Here is a 14,649-nt window from a genome sequence, read left to right on the forward strand (position 1 = left end):
AAATGCGCCCTGTATCTGTCCATATCATCGCTGTCTTTATTGCAAGGCGGATGGATGATGCAGAAGAGGCGCACTCCCTTTTTTCGTGGCTGTATGGATATGTGGCTGCCAGGAACGGTTCCAGAGGCAGTGCTTTGTCCCAGCCGCCGAGATGTACTTATTTGGCACCATCAAGGCTGTCCATCACGTCAGGTGTCTCCCCACGCCCAGATGAGAGATTCCAATAACAGCTCAAAGGCTGGAGGGGCCCGAGGAGGAAGACGGGCACCAAATGCCTTCAGGGTTTTGTCGTGTCCCTCGTAGTCTGACTTGTGCCAGTCACCTCTGTTTAAGGATCTCCAAAGTGTCAGCAAAAGAGAAGGCCTTCCTGAGACTTAGGGACCCTTGCAGTCCATCTAAGGGAGGGTCAGATGTCAAGGATTCTTCATGAGAATCCGCAAGTCCTCAGGAAAGAGGCCCTCTGAACTTCTTCGTGGGAGCATCCAAGAAGCCTCAGTCGAAGAGGAGGCACCTCCTGGTGGCTGAGAGCACTGCGCCCGACCAACACCTTAAGTCAGGTGAGTAAGAGGAGGACGTGAGGTGCGGGAGGAATCGTTAGCTGCTGGATGTGGTCTTCTGCTGACACAACACCTTCCCTTATCTCTCCGAAGGCCCCGGGTCCCAGTCGAACCTTCTCCCGTTTGGGAGAAAAGAAGAATCTCCGAACCCGAGTGCACACCGACTCTCTTCTGAGGAAATCGATCGATCTGTGCCGAGGCTCGAGAGGGAGAGTCGGAATCAAACATCGTCCGACCGTCCCGGAACCTAGGACAGAGAGTTGCCCGGCCCTCCGCATCGATCGGGCGGCTCGAAGGTAGGAAAAGCCGACCGAGAAAAGAGACGGTTGGCACCGAGGGCCCCACAATCATCAGGTTTCGAGGCTCCGCTCAAGACAGAACAGGTCTCGGAGGAGGAACAGATGGAACCGAAAAAAAGGCCTTCCCTCAACGACATCAACTGAGAGGACCTCAAAACAGCTTGACTCGGGCCAGAGCGTTCATAGCAAAGGCACCACGACGGGCCACGCCGGTGCAGGTTCTGCTCTAAAGAACTCGGGACATGGATCGACCACGGAGCCGACTTCGGAGAGAGTCGGTGGGGGGAGCTCACACCAAGCCCCAAGACTGAGACCGGAAACTGCCAAGAGTTGAACACTCGGCTCAAGTCTGTGGAACTCCGTGATCTAATCAGGGGTATTCCTTGAGCCAGAGGAGCATTCGACGAGAAACCAGGCAAGACTGGTTGTCCTGGTCTGAAGCATCCAACTGAGGCCCAAGAGGGCTCATAACTCTCATCTATTGCCTAACATCCTTCACAGTCCTAGAATGAGGTGATGTGAGTAAAGTCAGAAGCTGGGGCAAGTGACAGCCAAGATAGCAGACATAGGAAATCACTTGTTCGTAGTCAATTTGTGAGATTGAACACCGCGCGAAACCAGTGCAATCTTTTCAGACATACACACAAACAGTCCAGTCCTCCAAAAAAGTCAATCCAGTAAACTCAGTTAACAGCGTTTCTGATTTACAAAGAAAAATTCCTGCACTCACACACCTTCAAATAAGTCGAATCCCCTCTAATCAAGTAATTTCTGAAAATAAGGCAAGACTACAACTTTTTAGTCATCTGAATGAGGGTAGCTAGTCTCAGCGTGTAAAAACCAGTAAAATAAAATAAGTATAGAGAAAAGTGTAATCTGGATAAGTAGAGTAACTAGGACTAACTAACAAAGAAAGGCAACTGAAAATAGAAGAGAATAGATAAAAATAAATTATCTGACAAAAGGCAGCTAGTCTCCTCGTGGCCACCTCTTCTGCCTTAACTCCAAATAAAACATCCTGCTGCAATGGTGCATCCAGTAATTTAGCTTTAACATGATCTGGTAACGTATATTCTTTTAACCATGCATGTCTTCTAATGACAGAGCCTGTAACTGCTGCTCTGCAGGAGGCCTCTAAAGAATCAAAACCACATTGCAAAGTATGCTTTCCCACTTGTTCAGCAGCATGCAATAAATCCTGCATTTCTTTAAAATTAGGAGGATCTGTATCTGGAAGCATTTTTTGTTTCAACTGAGACATCAAAAATTGCTGATACTTTAGCATGTGAAACTGGCAATTTAAGGCTCTCATTGCTAAAGTTGCAGACGTATATACTTTCTTTCCCCATCTGTCTAGTGCTCTGGAATCTCTGTCAGAGGGAACTGGATTCTTTGCTGATGAGGCCTTAACCCCTTTGAGTCCCTGAGAAATAGTTTCAGGATAAGCAATAGGGCTTTTATACAGAAATTTGAGAGAGTCAGGGACTCTAATATCTGTCAGGTTTAACTGGAGCTGGAGGTAAGGAATCAGGATTTAAGCTGGATTCAGTATACACATCATCCACAATATCTAACACTGGCAGAAAAGCAAGGGGTCTGTGTTGAGGTAATAATGGAAGTCGGAGCCTTTTTTTGGATTCTGATTAATCCTGGCCTTCCCAATGGAAATGCTCCCTCATGGTATGTAAGGTTTCCCCAAAGGAGTAGTCCTCAGGCGGAGAGGCTGATGGAATCGATTCCTCAGCATCAGAATCCTCATAACGGGGTAAAGAATAATCCAGGTCTGAGGATGAATCTGAGGAAATGGACACCTGGTTGGATGAATCATAATCTGCATCCTGTCTAGGCCTTTTACCAGGTGGGGGATGTGACCCCCTGATCAGAGTGATTAGGTCTTCGGTCATTTAGAGCATTTGTTTCTTAGGCATGGAGGCCTGTCCTGGAGGATGCTGTATTTGTTTCTTAGGTTTTAAAGGAGGCTTAGACATAGAAGAGGGTTTAATGCTTAGCTGAGTAGGTCTGAACCCTCTGAAGCTGCGGGTTTGCTCAGGTACTCCGGATCTCTCAGCAGGATCGGTTTCGGTCTGCTTTAAAGCTTGTGCGTCTGAAGGCCCAGCCATCTCCACGTGGGAGTCTGAGGTGGCCTGTGATTCTGCAGAAGCGGTCATCAGAGGCTGCGAAGGCGCCTCGCTGAAAACCGGAGAACCGGTGACTGGCCTAGAAAAGGCTTAGTCAGTTTTGGGCCTCGGATGCCTGTCCTTGTCTTTGCACTTATGAATACCGGTCGGAAGTTCCGACAGCATAGTGTAATTACATTTTCTGCCAAAGTAATGTTGGGCAAAATCAAACCGATGTTTAATAGTGCGCTTGTTAAACCTAGCACAAGACAGACAACCAGTGACATCGTGATCTGGGCCCAGGCATGGGATACAATAAGAATGTTAAGCCTTATGAGGTACTTGCTTCCCAAAAGAAATGCAGTTATTAACTTTTACTGACATTGGTCTGAGGCAAGAAAAAGTTTCCCCAACGGGGTACTTAGCTTTGTAGAAGACTTCGGTTCTAGATTCGGAATGAAAATCTCAGGAGTCGGCCGACTGGCACTTGCGAACTGCTTTTGCTTTGGGCACCGCGCGGCAAGAAAGACTGAAGAAAATTGCGTCGGCTGCATCTTATATACCCCTGTCGCACTGACGTCAGGGAGGAGGTGACAGCAACCGACGCCGGACCAAGACTTTGGAACTCTGGCCGACTGGGGTACCGCCTGACGGCAGGATAACCCAAGTGTAATGACTGCAGCAGTGTCACACGATGAACATCTGCATGGCTTGGTTAAGGGAAGTGTCTGACCCCACCTTGAGTATAAAGGATTAGTTCTGAGTGAAACTATCTGGGTAGAAGAGGAGGGTTCCACTGCCATAAAGGCTTACAACTCGGACCCTCCTAGATAATGTTATAGCCAGTAAAAGGGCAGTCTTCCAAATAAAGAATTTTTAATCAGGTGACAGGTTAATTTTTCAAGAACAAAGTTGAGGTCCCAAGGAGGGGTGGGCTGACTGCTGGGAGTTCTGACATGCAGCACTCCCCTAAGGAACTGTTTGATTGGGGGTGGGAAAAAACAGGTGGAAGAGTAGGGATGTGGGCTGAAATGGCAGGAGCGTGAATCTTAATGGATGAAAAGGATGGGCCTTTGTCCACCAAGATAGCCAGACACTCCAAACTGGATGACAGGCTTGAGTTGAGGTCTTGTTGCTGACACCAAAACAGAGAATCTTTTCCACCTGGCAGAGTGTGTTTTCCTAGTACTGGGTCTTCTAGATTCTTTTAGGATATTAAGCACCTGACTACTCTGGGACTGTTCAGGGTAAAATTTTTATGAATTATCCAGGAGAAAATTTGAGTCTGCAAGCTGGGGTGCACAAACTTTCCCTTTGCCCAAGTCAGCAGATCCACTTTCTGCACAACTGTCAAGGTTTCTTTAATCAAACTCAGTATGAACATGTATGAAAGTCGGAGGGATTTTTTTTTTTTAAACAACGGAGACAACTATTCCTTTCAACTCAAGTCAGACAAAGGTAAGAAAGTCCGCCAATAGAGTACTTGGCTTTACAAAAATTTCTCACTCCAGTGAGGACCAATCAACACACTCAACTGCTTTGGGCTCTTAACAGAAACAGACTGATGTCATGGCTTCTGCTGGTTCCCTTTACACTCAACTGTCCTGACAGGGTAGAGCATCTGCTAGCTCAAAGAGGAGAGAGTTTACTCTGGTAGTCGGGCTGACCAAGGGTTTCTGAAGCGGGAAATCCCATATGTCAGGACTGCAACAGTGAAGCACAAGGAGCATCCATGCCACCCTCATCTAGCTGGGCCACTGACCTTCATTACAACTTGCGAATTGCATAGCATAGTTATGTACTGAGAGATCACCCTTTCCCTACTTAGACACAGCTTTAAGACATCTTTGAGCAAAATGGCATTTGCAAAGCTTGCCTCTGCCACCTGGAACAAATTCCCAACAGAAATCGGACAATATACTTTGCATGCTCAAAAGCAAGCAAAACAAAGTTAGTCCTTTCGTAAGGAATGCACCTGTACCTGCCATAAAGAAAAGGATTAAATAAAGGAAATTACTTCAAGCACATTGTCACGATACTGATAGAGTACAATATCAGTACTGTAGTCACTTATCTTTCTCAATAAGCATGTAATAGTTCTTATGGCTTTAACAGCAAAAGACGTATTGTAAACATTGTGCTATATGTGATGTCCCTGAAAATGTGTACTATAACTGTACAGCACAAAGCATTTACCATTACATATATACTGCAAACCAACTACAGAATGAAGAGGTCATTGCCAAATTCTGTGCCTTCAAAATAGTCTTTCTGCATTCTAAATATTGGTCTCTCAAAATACTTGGTGTGCCTTTTACTGTACTCCTTTATCTGCACTGTAAACACTCCCCCCCAACTAGAAGTATTTTTAAATATTGGATGTACTTGACTTTTGTCCTTGTGGGCCCAGGTCATGGATGACAAAGGTTTGCCGATCAGCCTACCTATACACTTAAATGACAAATCAATAAATAAAGCTGTACTACCTGGTGCAGAGTGCAATGGAAAGGAGGGATCACACCAAAGATGTTAAAAAGATTTATGGCCCTTGCACACAGAAGCATAACAAAAATCTAATGCATCTACAACATATAACTTGAAATGCACCACTAGTGCCCAACAGCCAGAAACTCATGTGCAAAGTACATTAAAGAAATTGTACAGCATTCCAATACATACCGATAGCAATAATTTGGGGCAGACCACACTGTAAGCACAGTTTCATTAAAATGCCATTTGTAACCCTCCATCACAAGTTGATGTGCCCTGCAGATCATGTCAATGTCATTTGCTGCATTGAACTGTGCTACAACATCACTACCAAAAAGATAACCAGCACCTCGTGGGCTCACTCCCCAGCCTGTTGTATCTGAAATATCAGAAAAGAAATATCATCTATAGTACAGATACAAAACTTCTTACATTGCTACAATTTAAAAATAGTCAGTGAAAAAAACACTCAAATCCAAAAGAGTAAGAAAATAGAAGCTTAAAACAGTACTTTAAAAGAGTTGTTGCATACAAGTCCAAATGGTTAAAATTCAGCAAACCTTTATGAATCCAGCTAATAAAACATTTAGACAATTGACGTTTCTGAAGAAATACAAACTCAAAGTATTACAGATAAATGCACTGAAAAAACAAACAAATGCTAGAGTTGTACAAGTTATCATAACAGTAGATGTTCAAATGATTACTGCTGCAGTAGCATTAGCTATACGGGTTATATCCTGCCAAGGATACAAAAGCCAGCCAGCTTCAAAAGCTTCAGGTCACCTTCCACTCATCCAAAAATTCAAACAGCTCAAGTAGAGCTGTCTAAAAAGACAAGTTCAGTGTGAAGCCCTTCAGAGCACTACTGCCAGCAGAGACGGACGGGGAGGCTGAGCCCAGAAGACAATGCTAAGAGCAAGAAAAAAAAGATATAAATAGAAATGCCTACACACTGGCATAAACATGCACACAAAAAAGGGGGTGGGGGGGGGGGGCGAGATGTCAGCATCAGTGCTCATCTGAACATCTAGTGTTATGGTAAGTTTGACTTGCACAACTGTACTAGGTTCTTCACACATATTACTGCTGCAATAGGACCAGGAGCATGGTTCTAGGAACACTTTACCTAGACCTAGAGAAGGAATTAAATTTACAGTACTTTGCAAAAAGTATGTATGGAGGATAAAGTAGTAGCTTCTAGAACACTTGTAGAATCCAACCTTCCCAAAAAGCCGCAGCTGAAGCCAATGCTCCAGTAGGGTGGGCCTTGACTGTGTCTAGAATAAATTGGTTATAGTGAATATAACAAAACAGCTTTAGACAACCATAGGAAATGGTCTGTTTTGGACAGATTTTTCCTGCTTACCTTTAAAAGAAATGAGCAACTGATGGGGAGATTTGAAAGATTTATAGGTTCTTAGCATTTCATTGTTGCAGTCTTACATTGTAGGATTTCCTGCCATGGAAGCCCCTCCCTGGCCGACCCCACTAAGAGAGAATAGTTTCCCTCTTCTAGGAGCCCAGTGGACACCCTATCAGACGTCACTATGCTTGGGGGTATAAGGGGAGTCAGCCAACACCACCCCAGTTCTTTCTTGTCAGAGTCCAAAGAAGAGTGCTATTCAGGGCGGTTGACTGGTTCATGCAAGAGAAACACGACCACATCAGGACTTCCACTCTGTGTGGAACTTGCTTGGGGCCAGAACACTATGTCCCCAACTACCACTTTCTTGCTAACTTTAATATCAGAATCATCAGGTGTAGGGCCAAGATTTTAGCGAGGCATCTGAGTAGTCAGGCCACTTCTTTTCTATAGCAACCTCCAGTAGAGTCCCTAGCCGAAAAAGAGAGATTAAGAAAAATGTTCCAGGTTTAGAGCCTCAGATGATACCCACTCAATGGCCAGTCCTCCTAAGCTTGTTGTAGCTGAAGGTGAGATGCTTTTGCATTCCCTTCTGCAACTGAGGTGGTGGCTCAGGCCTCTATCAAGGCTCATTCAGAGTCCTACTTCTGGTCCCTCAACATCTTTCAAGCCATAGGACTCAACTTATCAGCTGGATCTGTGAACACCATGCAGGCTCCAGCATCTGATGACCATGTTAAGATGGACGGTTCTTCATGTTGCCAGGACATTAAAAACAGCTTTTAGCCCACAGGGGTCAGCTGTCCTTTCTGGGCCTGAGGCTGACCACAGACAAAACCTAAAGCCGCTCACAAGAAAGCATCTCCCACCCAGCCTCAACCTATGCCTACCACCTCTTATTTCCAGGCATAACGACAGGATCACAAGGAAATGCTCTCTTAAGGTATGCAAGATTTCACCAAAAGAAAAGTCCTCTGAAGGGGAGGCAGAGGGAATGGAATTCTCTGCATCTGAATCCTCTTAGGTAGATAAGGGAATGTCCTGGTAATCAGAGAGATCAGAGTCATTGGACTTGCTGTCTGTAGAATCAGAAGGAAAATCAAGCCTTTTTTTTTTTTGCTGGCTTCCCCTAATTAAAGTTATAAGCATTTGTTCCGGGCATGGGAGCTTGAGCATGCGCTTTGTCGGTTTTCTAGGCGTAGTGCAAACTCTGGGCCGGAGAAACTTGGTAGTTTGTCAAACTAAGATGTCGGTTTAATATGAACACCAGAAGGTTGGAATACACCCTCAGAAGTCGGTGCCTGCACAGCAGCTCTGGACCCACCCAAGGTAGAGACTACATCCACAGGTTTCATGGTCTAAGAAGCAACTTACGGCATACAGGACTCCTAATAAGTCTGAGGCCTGTGAATCTGTAGAAGCAGGTATCAGTGGCTGTGAAGGTGCCTCACTGAGTACCGGCCTATGCGGTCTGTCCCAGTCTTTATCTTTACGTTTTTTCGGAAGCTTGGTAGTCTGATGGCTTATCGCAGCCATTTTGGAATACTGAGAATGAGAGTAAAATAACTTAGCGACAAAGACAGCCCAACAACAAATAGACTGCAGCAAGACATGTGGTCCTAAACTTTCCTTCAGCAACTTAAAAAGCAAGAAATGTCTGTAGTTCCAGAAAAAGCATCTCACAAATTGCCTAGAAGTATTTTTCTTCCACCAAAAGGGAAGAGCCTAGATAAGCCACCAAAACCACAAGAGAAGCCTCCATTAAGCCCCCAGAAAGGGTCCAGGTGCAGGAAAGAAAACTCAAAGACCATGAGGGATCAACTAAAGCAACAGTGTATTCAAGAAACAAAACAGGTAGCAATTATGGAGCGACTAGCACAATACAGGTCGATGAAGCGACCTAATCCAAAAGTGAATTAACTAGACGGTGAAGACTGTGAAGCCATCAGAAATGTGACAGTATGCATTTTCCTATGCAACTCAGACAACGTTTCTGTAAGCAAATGCCAACCAGTGAAGACTTCCTACTCACCGTTTACGGTGATTTATCTATAGTCATAAGAACCAAGCTAAAAAGCCACTAAAAGGAAAGTGCAGTTGTATACACTTACCATAAATGTAGACTGTATTCACTGTTGGAGTCATCACAGTAGGGTTATCCCTACCAGGGTAAACCTTGGCTGGCCCGAATGCCAGAGGCTTAGTATTTCTGCATTGGCTGCTGTCGCTTCAGGTTGTCAGTAGTATAAAGTAAGGCAGCCGACGCCATTACATCAGTTTCTCTTGCCCTAACCTGTCAGGAGCCCCCAAGTAGGAGCCAGGTTCTGGTGGAAGAACCCCACCAGCAGAAAGTAAATACAAATATGCCCATTGTAAAGAAAAAGAAAAAAGGTGATGGAGGGAGGGAAACCAGGACTGCAACAATACACTAACATCTATATTTATGGTAAGTGTACACAACTGTACTAGGTTATTCGTGTTTCACTGTTGCAGTCATCACATTTAGGTTGATTCCCAAAGCTGAGGAAATGTGTAGAGGCAGTAAAGGAAAAGTACAGTTTTGTACCTACCATAAATGTAGATGTTCGAGTGCTAATACTGCTGCAGTAATCACAGATGGGTTCTCTGCCGTCAGGCGGGCCCCTCGGTCGGCCGAATTCCAAAGTCTAGGTCCGGCGTCGGTTGTCGTCGCTTTCTTCCCTGACGTCAGTGCGACAGGGGTATACAAGACACAGCAGACGCCATTTTCTTCAGTCTTTCTTGCCCCAGATGTCAGGTGCCCCCAGAAGGAAGGCAATACATACATTTTATATATAATCATGCAATGTAATATAATCAAAAATCAGTAGTTGCAAGCAAATACACCATAGAAGGATAACCCAATCAGGTTGTATGAGGAGGCGTTAGCCATTAGGCCTTTACCAAGAGGGGAAGGAGGGAGGGAAACCTGTACTGCAGCTGTATTAGCACTCAAACATCTACATTTATGGTAGGTACAAAACTGTACTATGTTCATCGTGCATACAGCTGCAGTAATCACAGATGGGTAGAGTCCCAAAGCTACGCACAGGGTGGTAGGCACTAGGTGGAACTTGGAGGAGCCAGAATGCCCTGCAACACAGCAGTGGCAAAGCCTGCTCTAGTTTTGGAGTATAAAGGTAGGTGGTAGTGTTTTGTGAAGGTATGCACAGAACTCCAAGTGGCTGCCTCCAAAATATCTTTGGTAAGGACTCCTCTGAGGAAGGCTGTAGAGGTAGCTGTGGCCCTTGTGGAGTGGGATCTGATGCCTGTAGGAACAGATTTGCCATGAAAGGAGTAACAAAACCGTATGCAGTGGCCTATCCATTTTGAAATTGTCTGTTTGGAAATTGGCTTCCTTGAGCTCCTACAGCATAGGACACAAAGAGTTGTTCTGATTTCCTGAAAGGCTTTGTTCTGTCCAAATAGTAACGTAGCTGTCTATGGATGTCTAAGGAATGTAGCAGCCTTTCCCCTTTGTTTTGAGGATTGGGGTAAAAGGTAGGTAAGTGTATGGCCTGATTTAAAGCTACCCTGGATACTACCTTAGGCATACATGACGGGTTGGTTCGTAGGGAAACCCTGTCCTGATGGAAGATGAGAAAGGGCTGCACAGCCATGAGGGCTTGTAGTTCCGAAACCCTACGAGCTGAGGTAATGGCCAGAAGGAAGGCTGTTTTCCAGGACAAAAATTGTAAATCTGTTGAGGCAGCTGGTTCAAAGGGAGGCAATGTTAATTTTTCTAGAATGTAATTAAGATCCCAGGCTGGTATTGGTTGTTTCCTTGGAGGTCTTATATTCTTAGCCCCGCTGAGGAACTGTCTTAAGAGTGGGTGAGAGAATAAGGGTGGATCAGTGTTGTATTCTGCAGAAATGGCTGAGGCATGAATTTTGATGGAGAAAAAAGAAAGTCCACTGTTCAACAGCTCAGCTAGATACTGTAATATCGGAGGCAAATTCAGTTTTCTAGGATCCTGGCCTTTTTTCTCATTCCAAGCGCAGAACCGTTTCCATTTTGCGGAGTAAGCCTTTCTAGTAGATGGCCTTCTGGCCTCCAAAATGACATCCTGCACCTCTTTGGAGAGTAGGGTCTGTTGTGGTGTTAAGGAATTTTCCATGCAGCCAGATAGAGTGTTTTCAGCTGACTGTGAAGAGTTTTGTAGCTGTGCTGAGTCAGTAGAAGAGGCATTAGAGGTAGGATCCAGGGAGGAGTATGTGTTAGGTTCCTCAGGAGTGGGTACCAGTGTTGTCTTGGCCAGTCCGGAGCAATCAGTATCATCTTCGGTCTGTCTGCTCTTGCTTTCAAGAGCACCTTGGGCAGAAGAGGCAAAGGTGGGAAGGCGTAAACTGTCCATGCTGCCCAACTGAAAGAAAGGGTGTCCACTCTCCAGGCCTTTGGATGGAAGGTCCTTGAGCAGAACTTTGTCAATTGATGATTCCTGTGGGAGGCGAAGAGATCTATGTCTGGCCTTCCCCACGCTTGGATTATCTGTGTAAACACTTGAGGATGCAACTTCCATTCGTGTGGGTCTATCATATTTCTGCTTAGATTGTCTGCCAGCATGTTTTCCAATCCTGGCAGGTACTGTGCTTGAAGTTCGATTTGCCATTCCAGAGCCAAGTTCCAAAGTGACATGGCTAGCCTGCACAGGGGGTATGAATGTGTTCCTCCTTGTTTGTTTATGTACCACATTACTGTGGTGTTGTCTGTTCTTATCAATAATTGCCCTGGATGCAGGAGGTCCTTGAAAGCTGTAAGTGCATTTATCACTGCTAGCATTTCTTTTTGACTGATGTGAAGGTGCTTTTCCTTTTGGGACCATTTGCCCTGAATGCACCTGTCTGTCATGTGTGCCCCCCAGGCATAGTCTGAGGCGTCTGTTGTGATGACTTGATTTGCTTGAGGCTTGCAGAATGGAAGACCTGTGTTTGTTTGGCATGCTTGGGCCCACCATAGAAATTCCTTTTGCAAACATGGGATTATTGGTATTATTGTTTCCAAACTGTGGCTGTGTTGAGACCATAGGTTTTTTAGGTACCATTGAAGTTTCCTCATATGCAACTTTGCACATGGGATTAAAAGAATGCAAGATGCCATGAAGCCAAGAGCCTGCAGGATTTTCCTTGCAGTGAGCCTGGTACAATTTGCTAGTATTTTGAAGTACTGAGTTAGTTGCCCCTGTTTTTCTGGCGTAAGATAGGCCATCTGGGTGTTTGTGTCCAAGTTGGCACCCAGGAAAGTTATTTTCTGAGATGGTGTTAGCCTGGATTTCTCTGTGTTGACTGTGTATCCCAGAGAATTCAATAACCGTGTTACATAAGCCAGTATGTGTTTTCTGTCCGCTTGGATCAGGCAGTCGTCCAAATATGGGTAAATTTGTATCCATTGAAGTCTGCAGTAGGCAATTACTGATGCCAGGCATTTCGTGAATACACTGGGCGCAGTAGATAAGCCAAAGAGCAATGCAGAGAATTGATAGTGGATTGAACCTGCAAGAAATCTGAGGTATCTTCTGCAGCTTTGTCTGACTGGGACATGCAGGTATGCCTCCTTGAGGTCCAATGTTACCAGCCAAAACTCCTTGCCCAGCATGGGAAGAAGCTGCTGTAATGTGAGCATCTTGAATTTTGGCAGTAGAAATGTGTTTAGGATGGATAAGTCCAAAATGGGTCTCCAGTCGGTTCCTTTCCTTGGTACCAGAAATAGTCTGGAATAAAAACCTTGACCTTGTTCGCGAGTAGGTACCTCTTGAATAGCTTTCATGTCCATGAGCTTTGAAATCTGTATTTGAGCCTCTGCCCTTTGATTGTGTGGCAGGTTCGGCATGCCTCTCATTTTTGGAAGAGTGTGAAAATGAAATCTGTAGCCTTTGTTTATAATGTCCAGGATCCATTTGTCTGTTGTGATAATATGCCAATTTCTTGTAAATAATGCCAGCTTTCCTCCCAAGGGTGCTGCCAGCTGAGACTTGCTTGGCATGAAAAGGGGGAAGTCATTGGGTTTGTTTCCTGTATTGTTGTGCACTGTCTTCGCCACCTCTTGGTGCTGGAGTTTGCCATTGTCTGCCTCTATATGATCCTTGAGATTGTCCTCTGCCCCTTGTGCGCCTGTATCTACCTCTTTGGGGCTTGTCCGTGGCTGGAAAGGACCAGTTTTTTGAAGGCCAATTTCTGCTAAAACGTGGTGGTTGAACCTGTAGAAAAGCTTTTACAGTTTGCATAGATTTAGCTTTTTCTTCCATTTTCCGTAGTATCTCCTCAGCATTAGTACCAAATAGTACATCCTTTTGTAAAGGAGCATCTAGTAGTTTCGCTTTAACATGATCAGGCAAGGTTTGTTCCCTAAGCCAGGCATGTCTACGAATGACTGATCCTGTAACAGCAGCTCTACTTGAGGCCTCTAGAGCATCATAGCCACATTGTAAGGTGTGTTTACCCACTTGTTCTGCACTGTGCATCATATCCTGCAACTCCTTCAAATCTGGTTGTTCAGGTTGTGACATTTTATTTCTTAATTGAGATAACAGAAACTGCTGATATTTAAGCATATGGAACTGACAATTTAAGGCCCTCATGGCTAGGGTGGCCGAGGTATATACCTTTTTCCCCACCTTTCTAAGGATCTAGACTCTCTTTTCGGAAGGTAGTGGATTCTTAGCAGTAGAGGCCTTCATTCCCTTGGGGCCTTGAGAAATGGTTTCAGGGTCAGCATTATGGCTTTTGTAAAGAAATTGGTGAGAGTTAGGAACTCTGTAGTACCTATCAGGCTTGACTGGGGCAGGAGGCAGGGAATCCGGATTAAGGCAGGCCTCCGAGTAACCATCATCAAAGTATGTCCAAGACAGGAGGTATCGCCAGAGGCCTGTGCTGAGGTAGCTAAAGAAATTCCCTAAGTCTTTTCTTGGAATCAGTAAAGTCTTGGCCTTCCCAATGGAAGTGTTCCCTCAAGGTATGCAAGGTTTCCCCAAAAGAAAAATCCTCTGGGGGAGATACAGAAGGAATGGACTGCTCTGCATCAGAATCTTCAAAAGGGGAGTACGAGTGTTCCGCTTCATCAGAATGTTCTGAAATAATTGAGCCCTGATCAGAAGAGGGAGAGTCTTCCTCCACTGGGGTCTCTTGTCCGGAGGGGGTTGGGAACCCCTGATAAGAGTAATTAAATCCTCAGCCATTTTAAGCATCTGTTTTTTAGGCATGGGGCCTATGCAACAGGCCTCTTGGGATGCATGGCTGATTTGGACTTAGTAAAGGCCTTTATGGAAAAGGAAGATGAGGGTCTAAAGACACCATGGGTGGAAGTGGACCTGTCCACGTTAGGAGGCTCAACACTCACAGTGGCTTCGGTAGCTGTTGTCTGGGTATGGGCCGAGGCACCTGCGGTCTCGGTTGCAGGAGACACCGCCAAAGAAGTGTTGTCGGTAGTCAGGGGCTGCGTAGGCACCTCGCTGAGAACCGGACCACGTGTAGCCGGTTTTGGCGTGGTGTCGATGGAGACCGCGGACCTCACGTGTCGGTCTTTGTCCTTGCGTTTTTTGGACAAAATGGTAGTCGGAGTCTCAGACGACATTTTATAATCAAAAGCTTTACCAAAAAAGTGCTGGGCGAACTCCGCCCGATGCTTAACAGTGCATTTATTGAAAGTAGCGCAAAAGCGACAGCCCGAGACGGCGTGGTCTGGGCCTAAACAAGGTATGCAGAGGGAATGGAAATCCTTATGCGGTATTTGCTTCCCACAAGAAATACAATTGTTAACTTTGTCTGACATCGGTCTGAGGCAAGAAAAGTTTTCCCAACGGGGTACT

The 14,649-nt window shown here is 45.3% G+C and overlaps 1 protein-coding gene across 3 annotated transcripts in view; it reads right to left on the reverse strand.

Moving 5' to 3' along the window:
• Positions 1-14,649, reverse strand: part of PPP4C (protein phosphatase 4 catalytic subunit) — a 245,268-nt gene that overhangs the window by 44,338 nt on the left and 186,281 nt on the right. For all 3 annotated transcript variants that reach the window (XM_044086284.1, XM_044086286.1, XM_044086285.1), the window contains exon 8: positions 5,653-5,842. In XM_044086284.1, the coding sequence (XP_043942219.1) occupies positions 5,653-5,842 (190 nt within the window). The remainder of the gene's footprint in view (positions 1-5,652; positions 5,843-14,649) is intronic.

Source organism: Protopterus annectens, chromosome 10.part0 (genome assembly GCF_019279795.1).
Source record: "Protopterus annectens isolate FY-2018-M chromosome 10.part0, PAN1.0, whole genome shotgun sequence".
Taxonomy (NCBI): Eukaryota; Metazoa; Chordata; order Ceratodontiformes; family Protopteridae; genus Protopterus; species Protopterus annectens.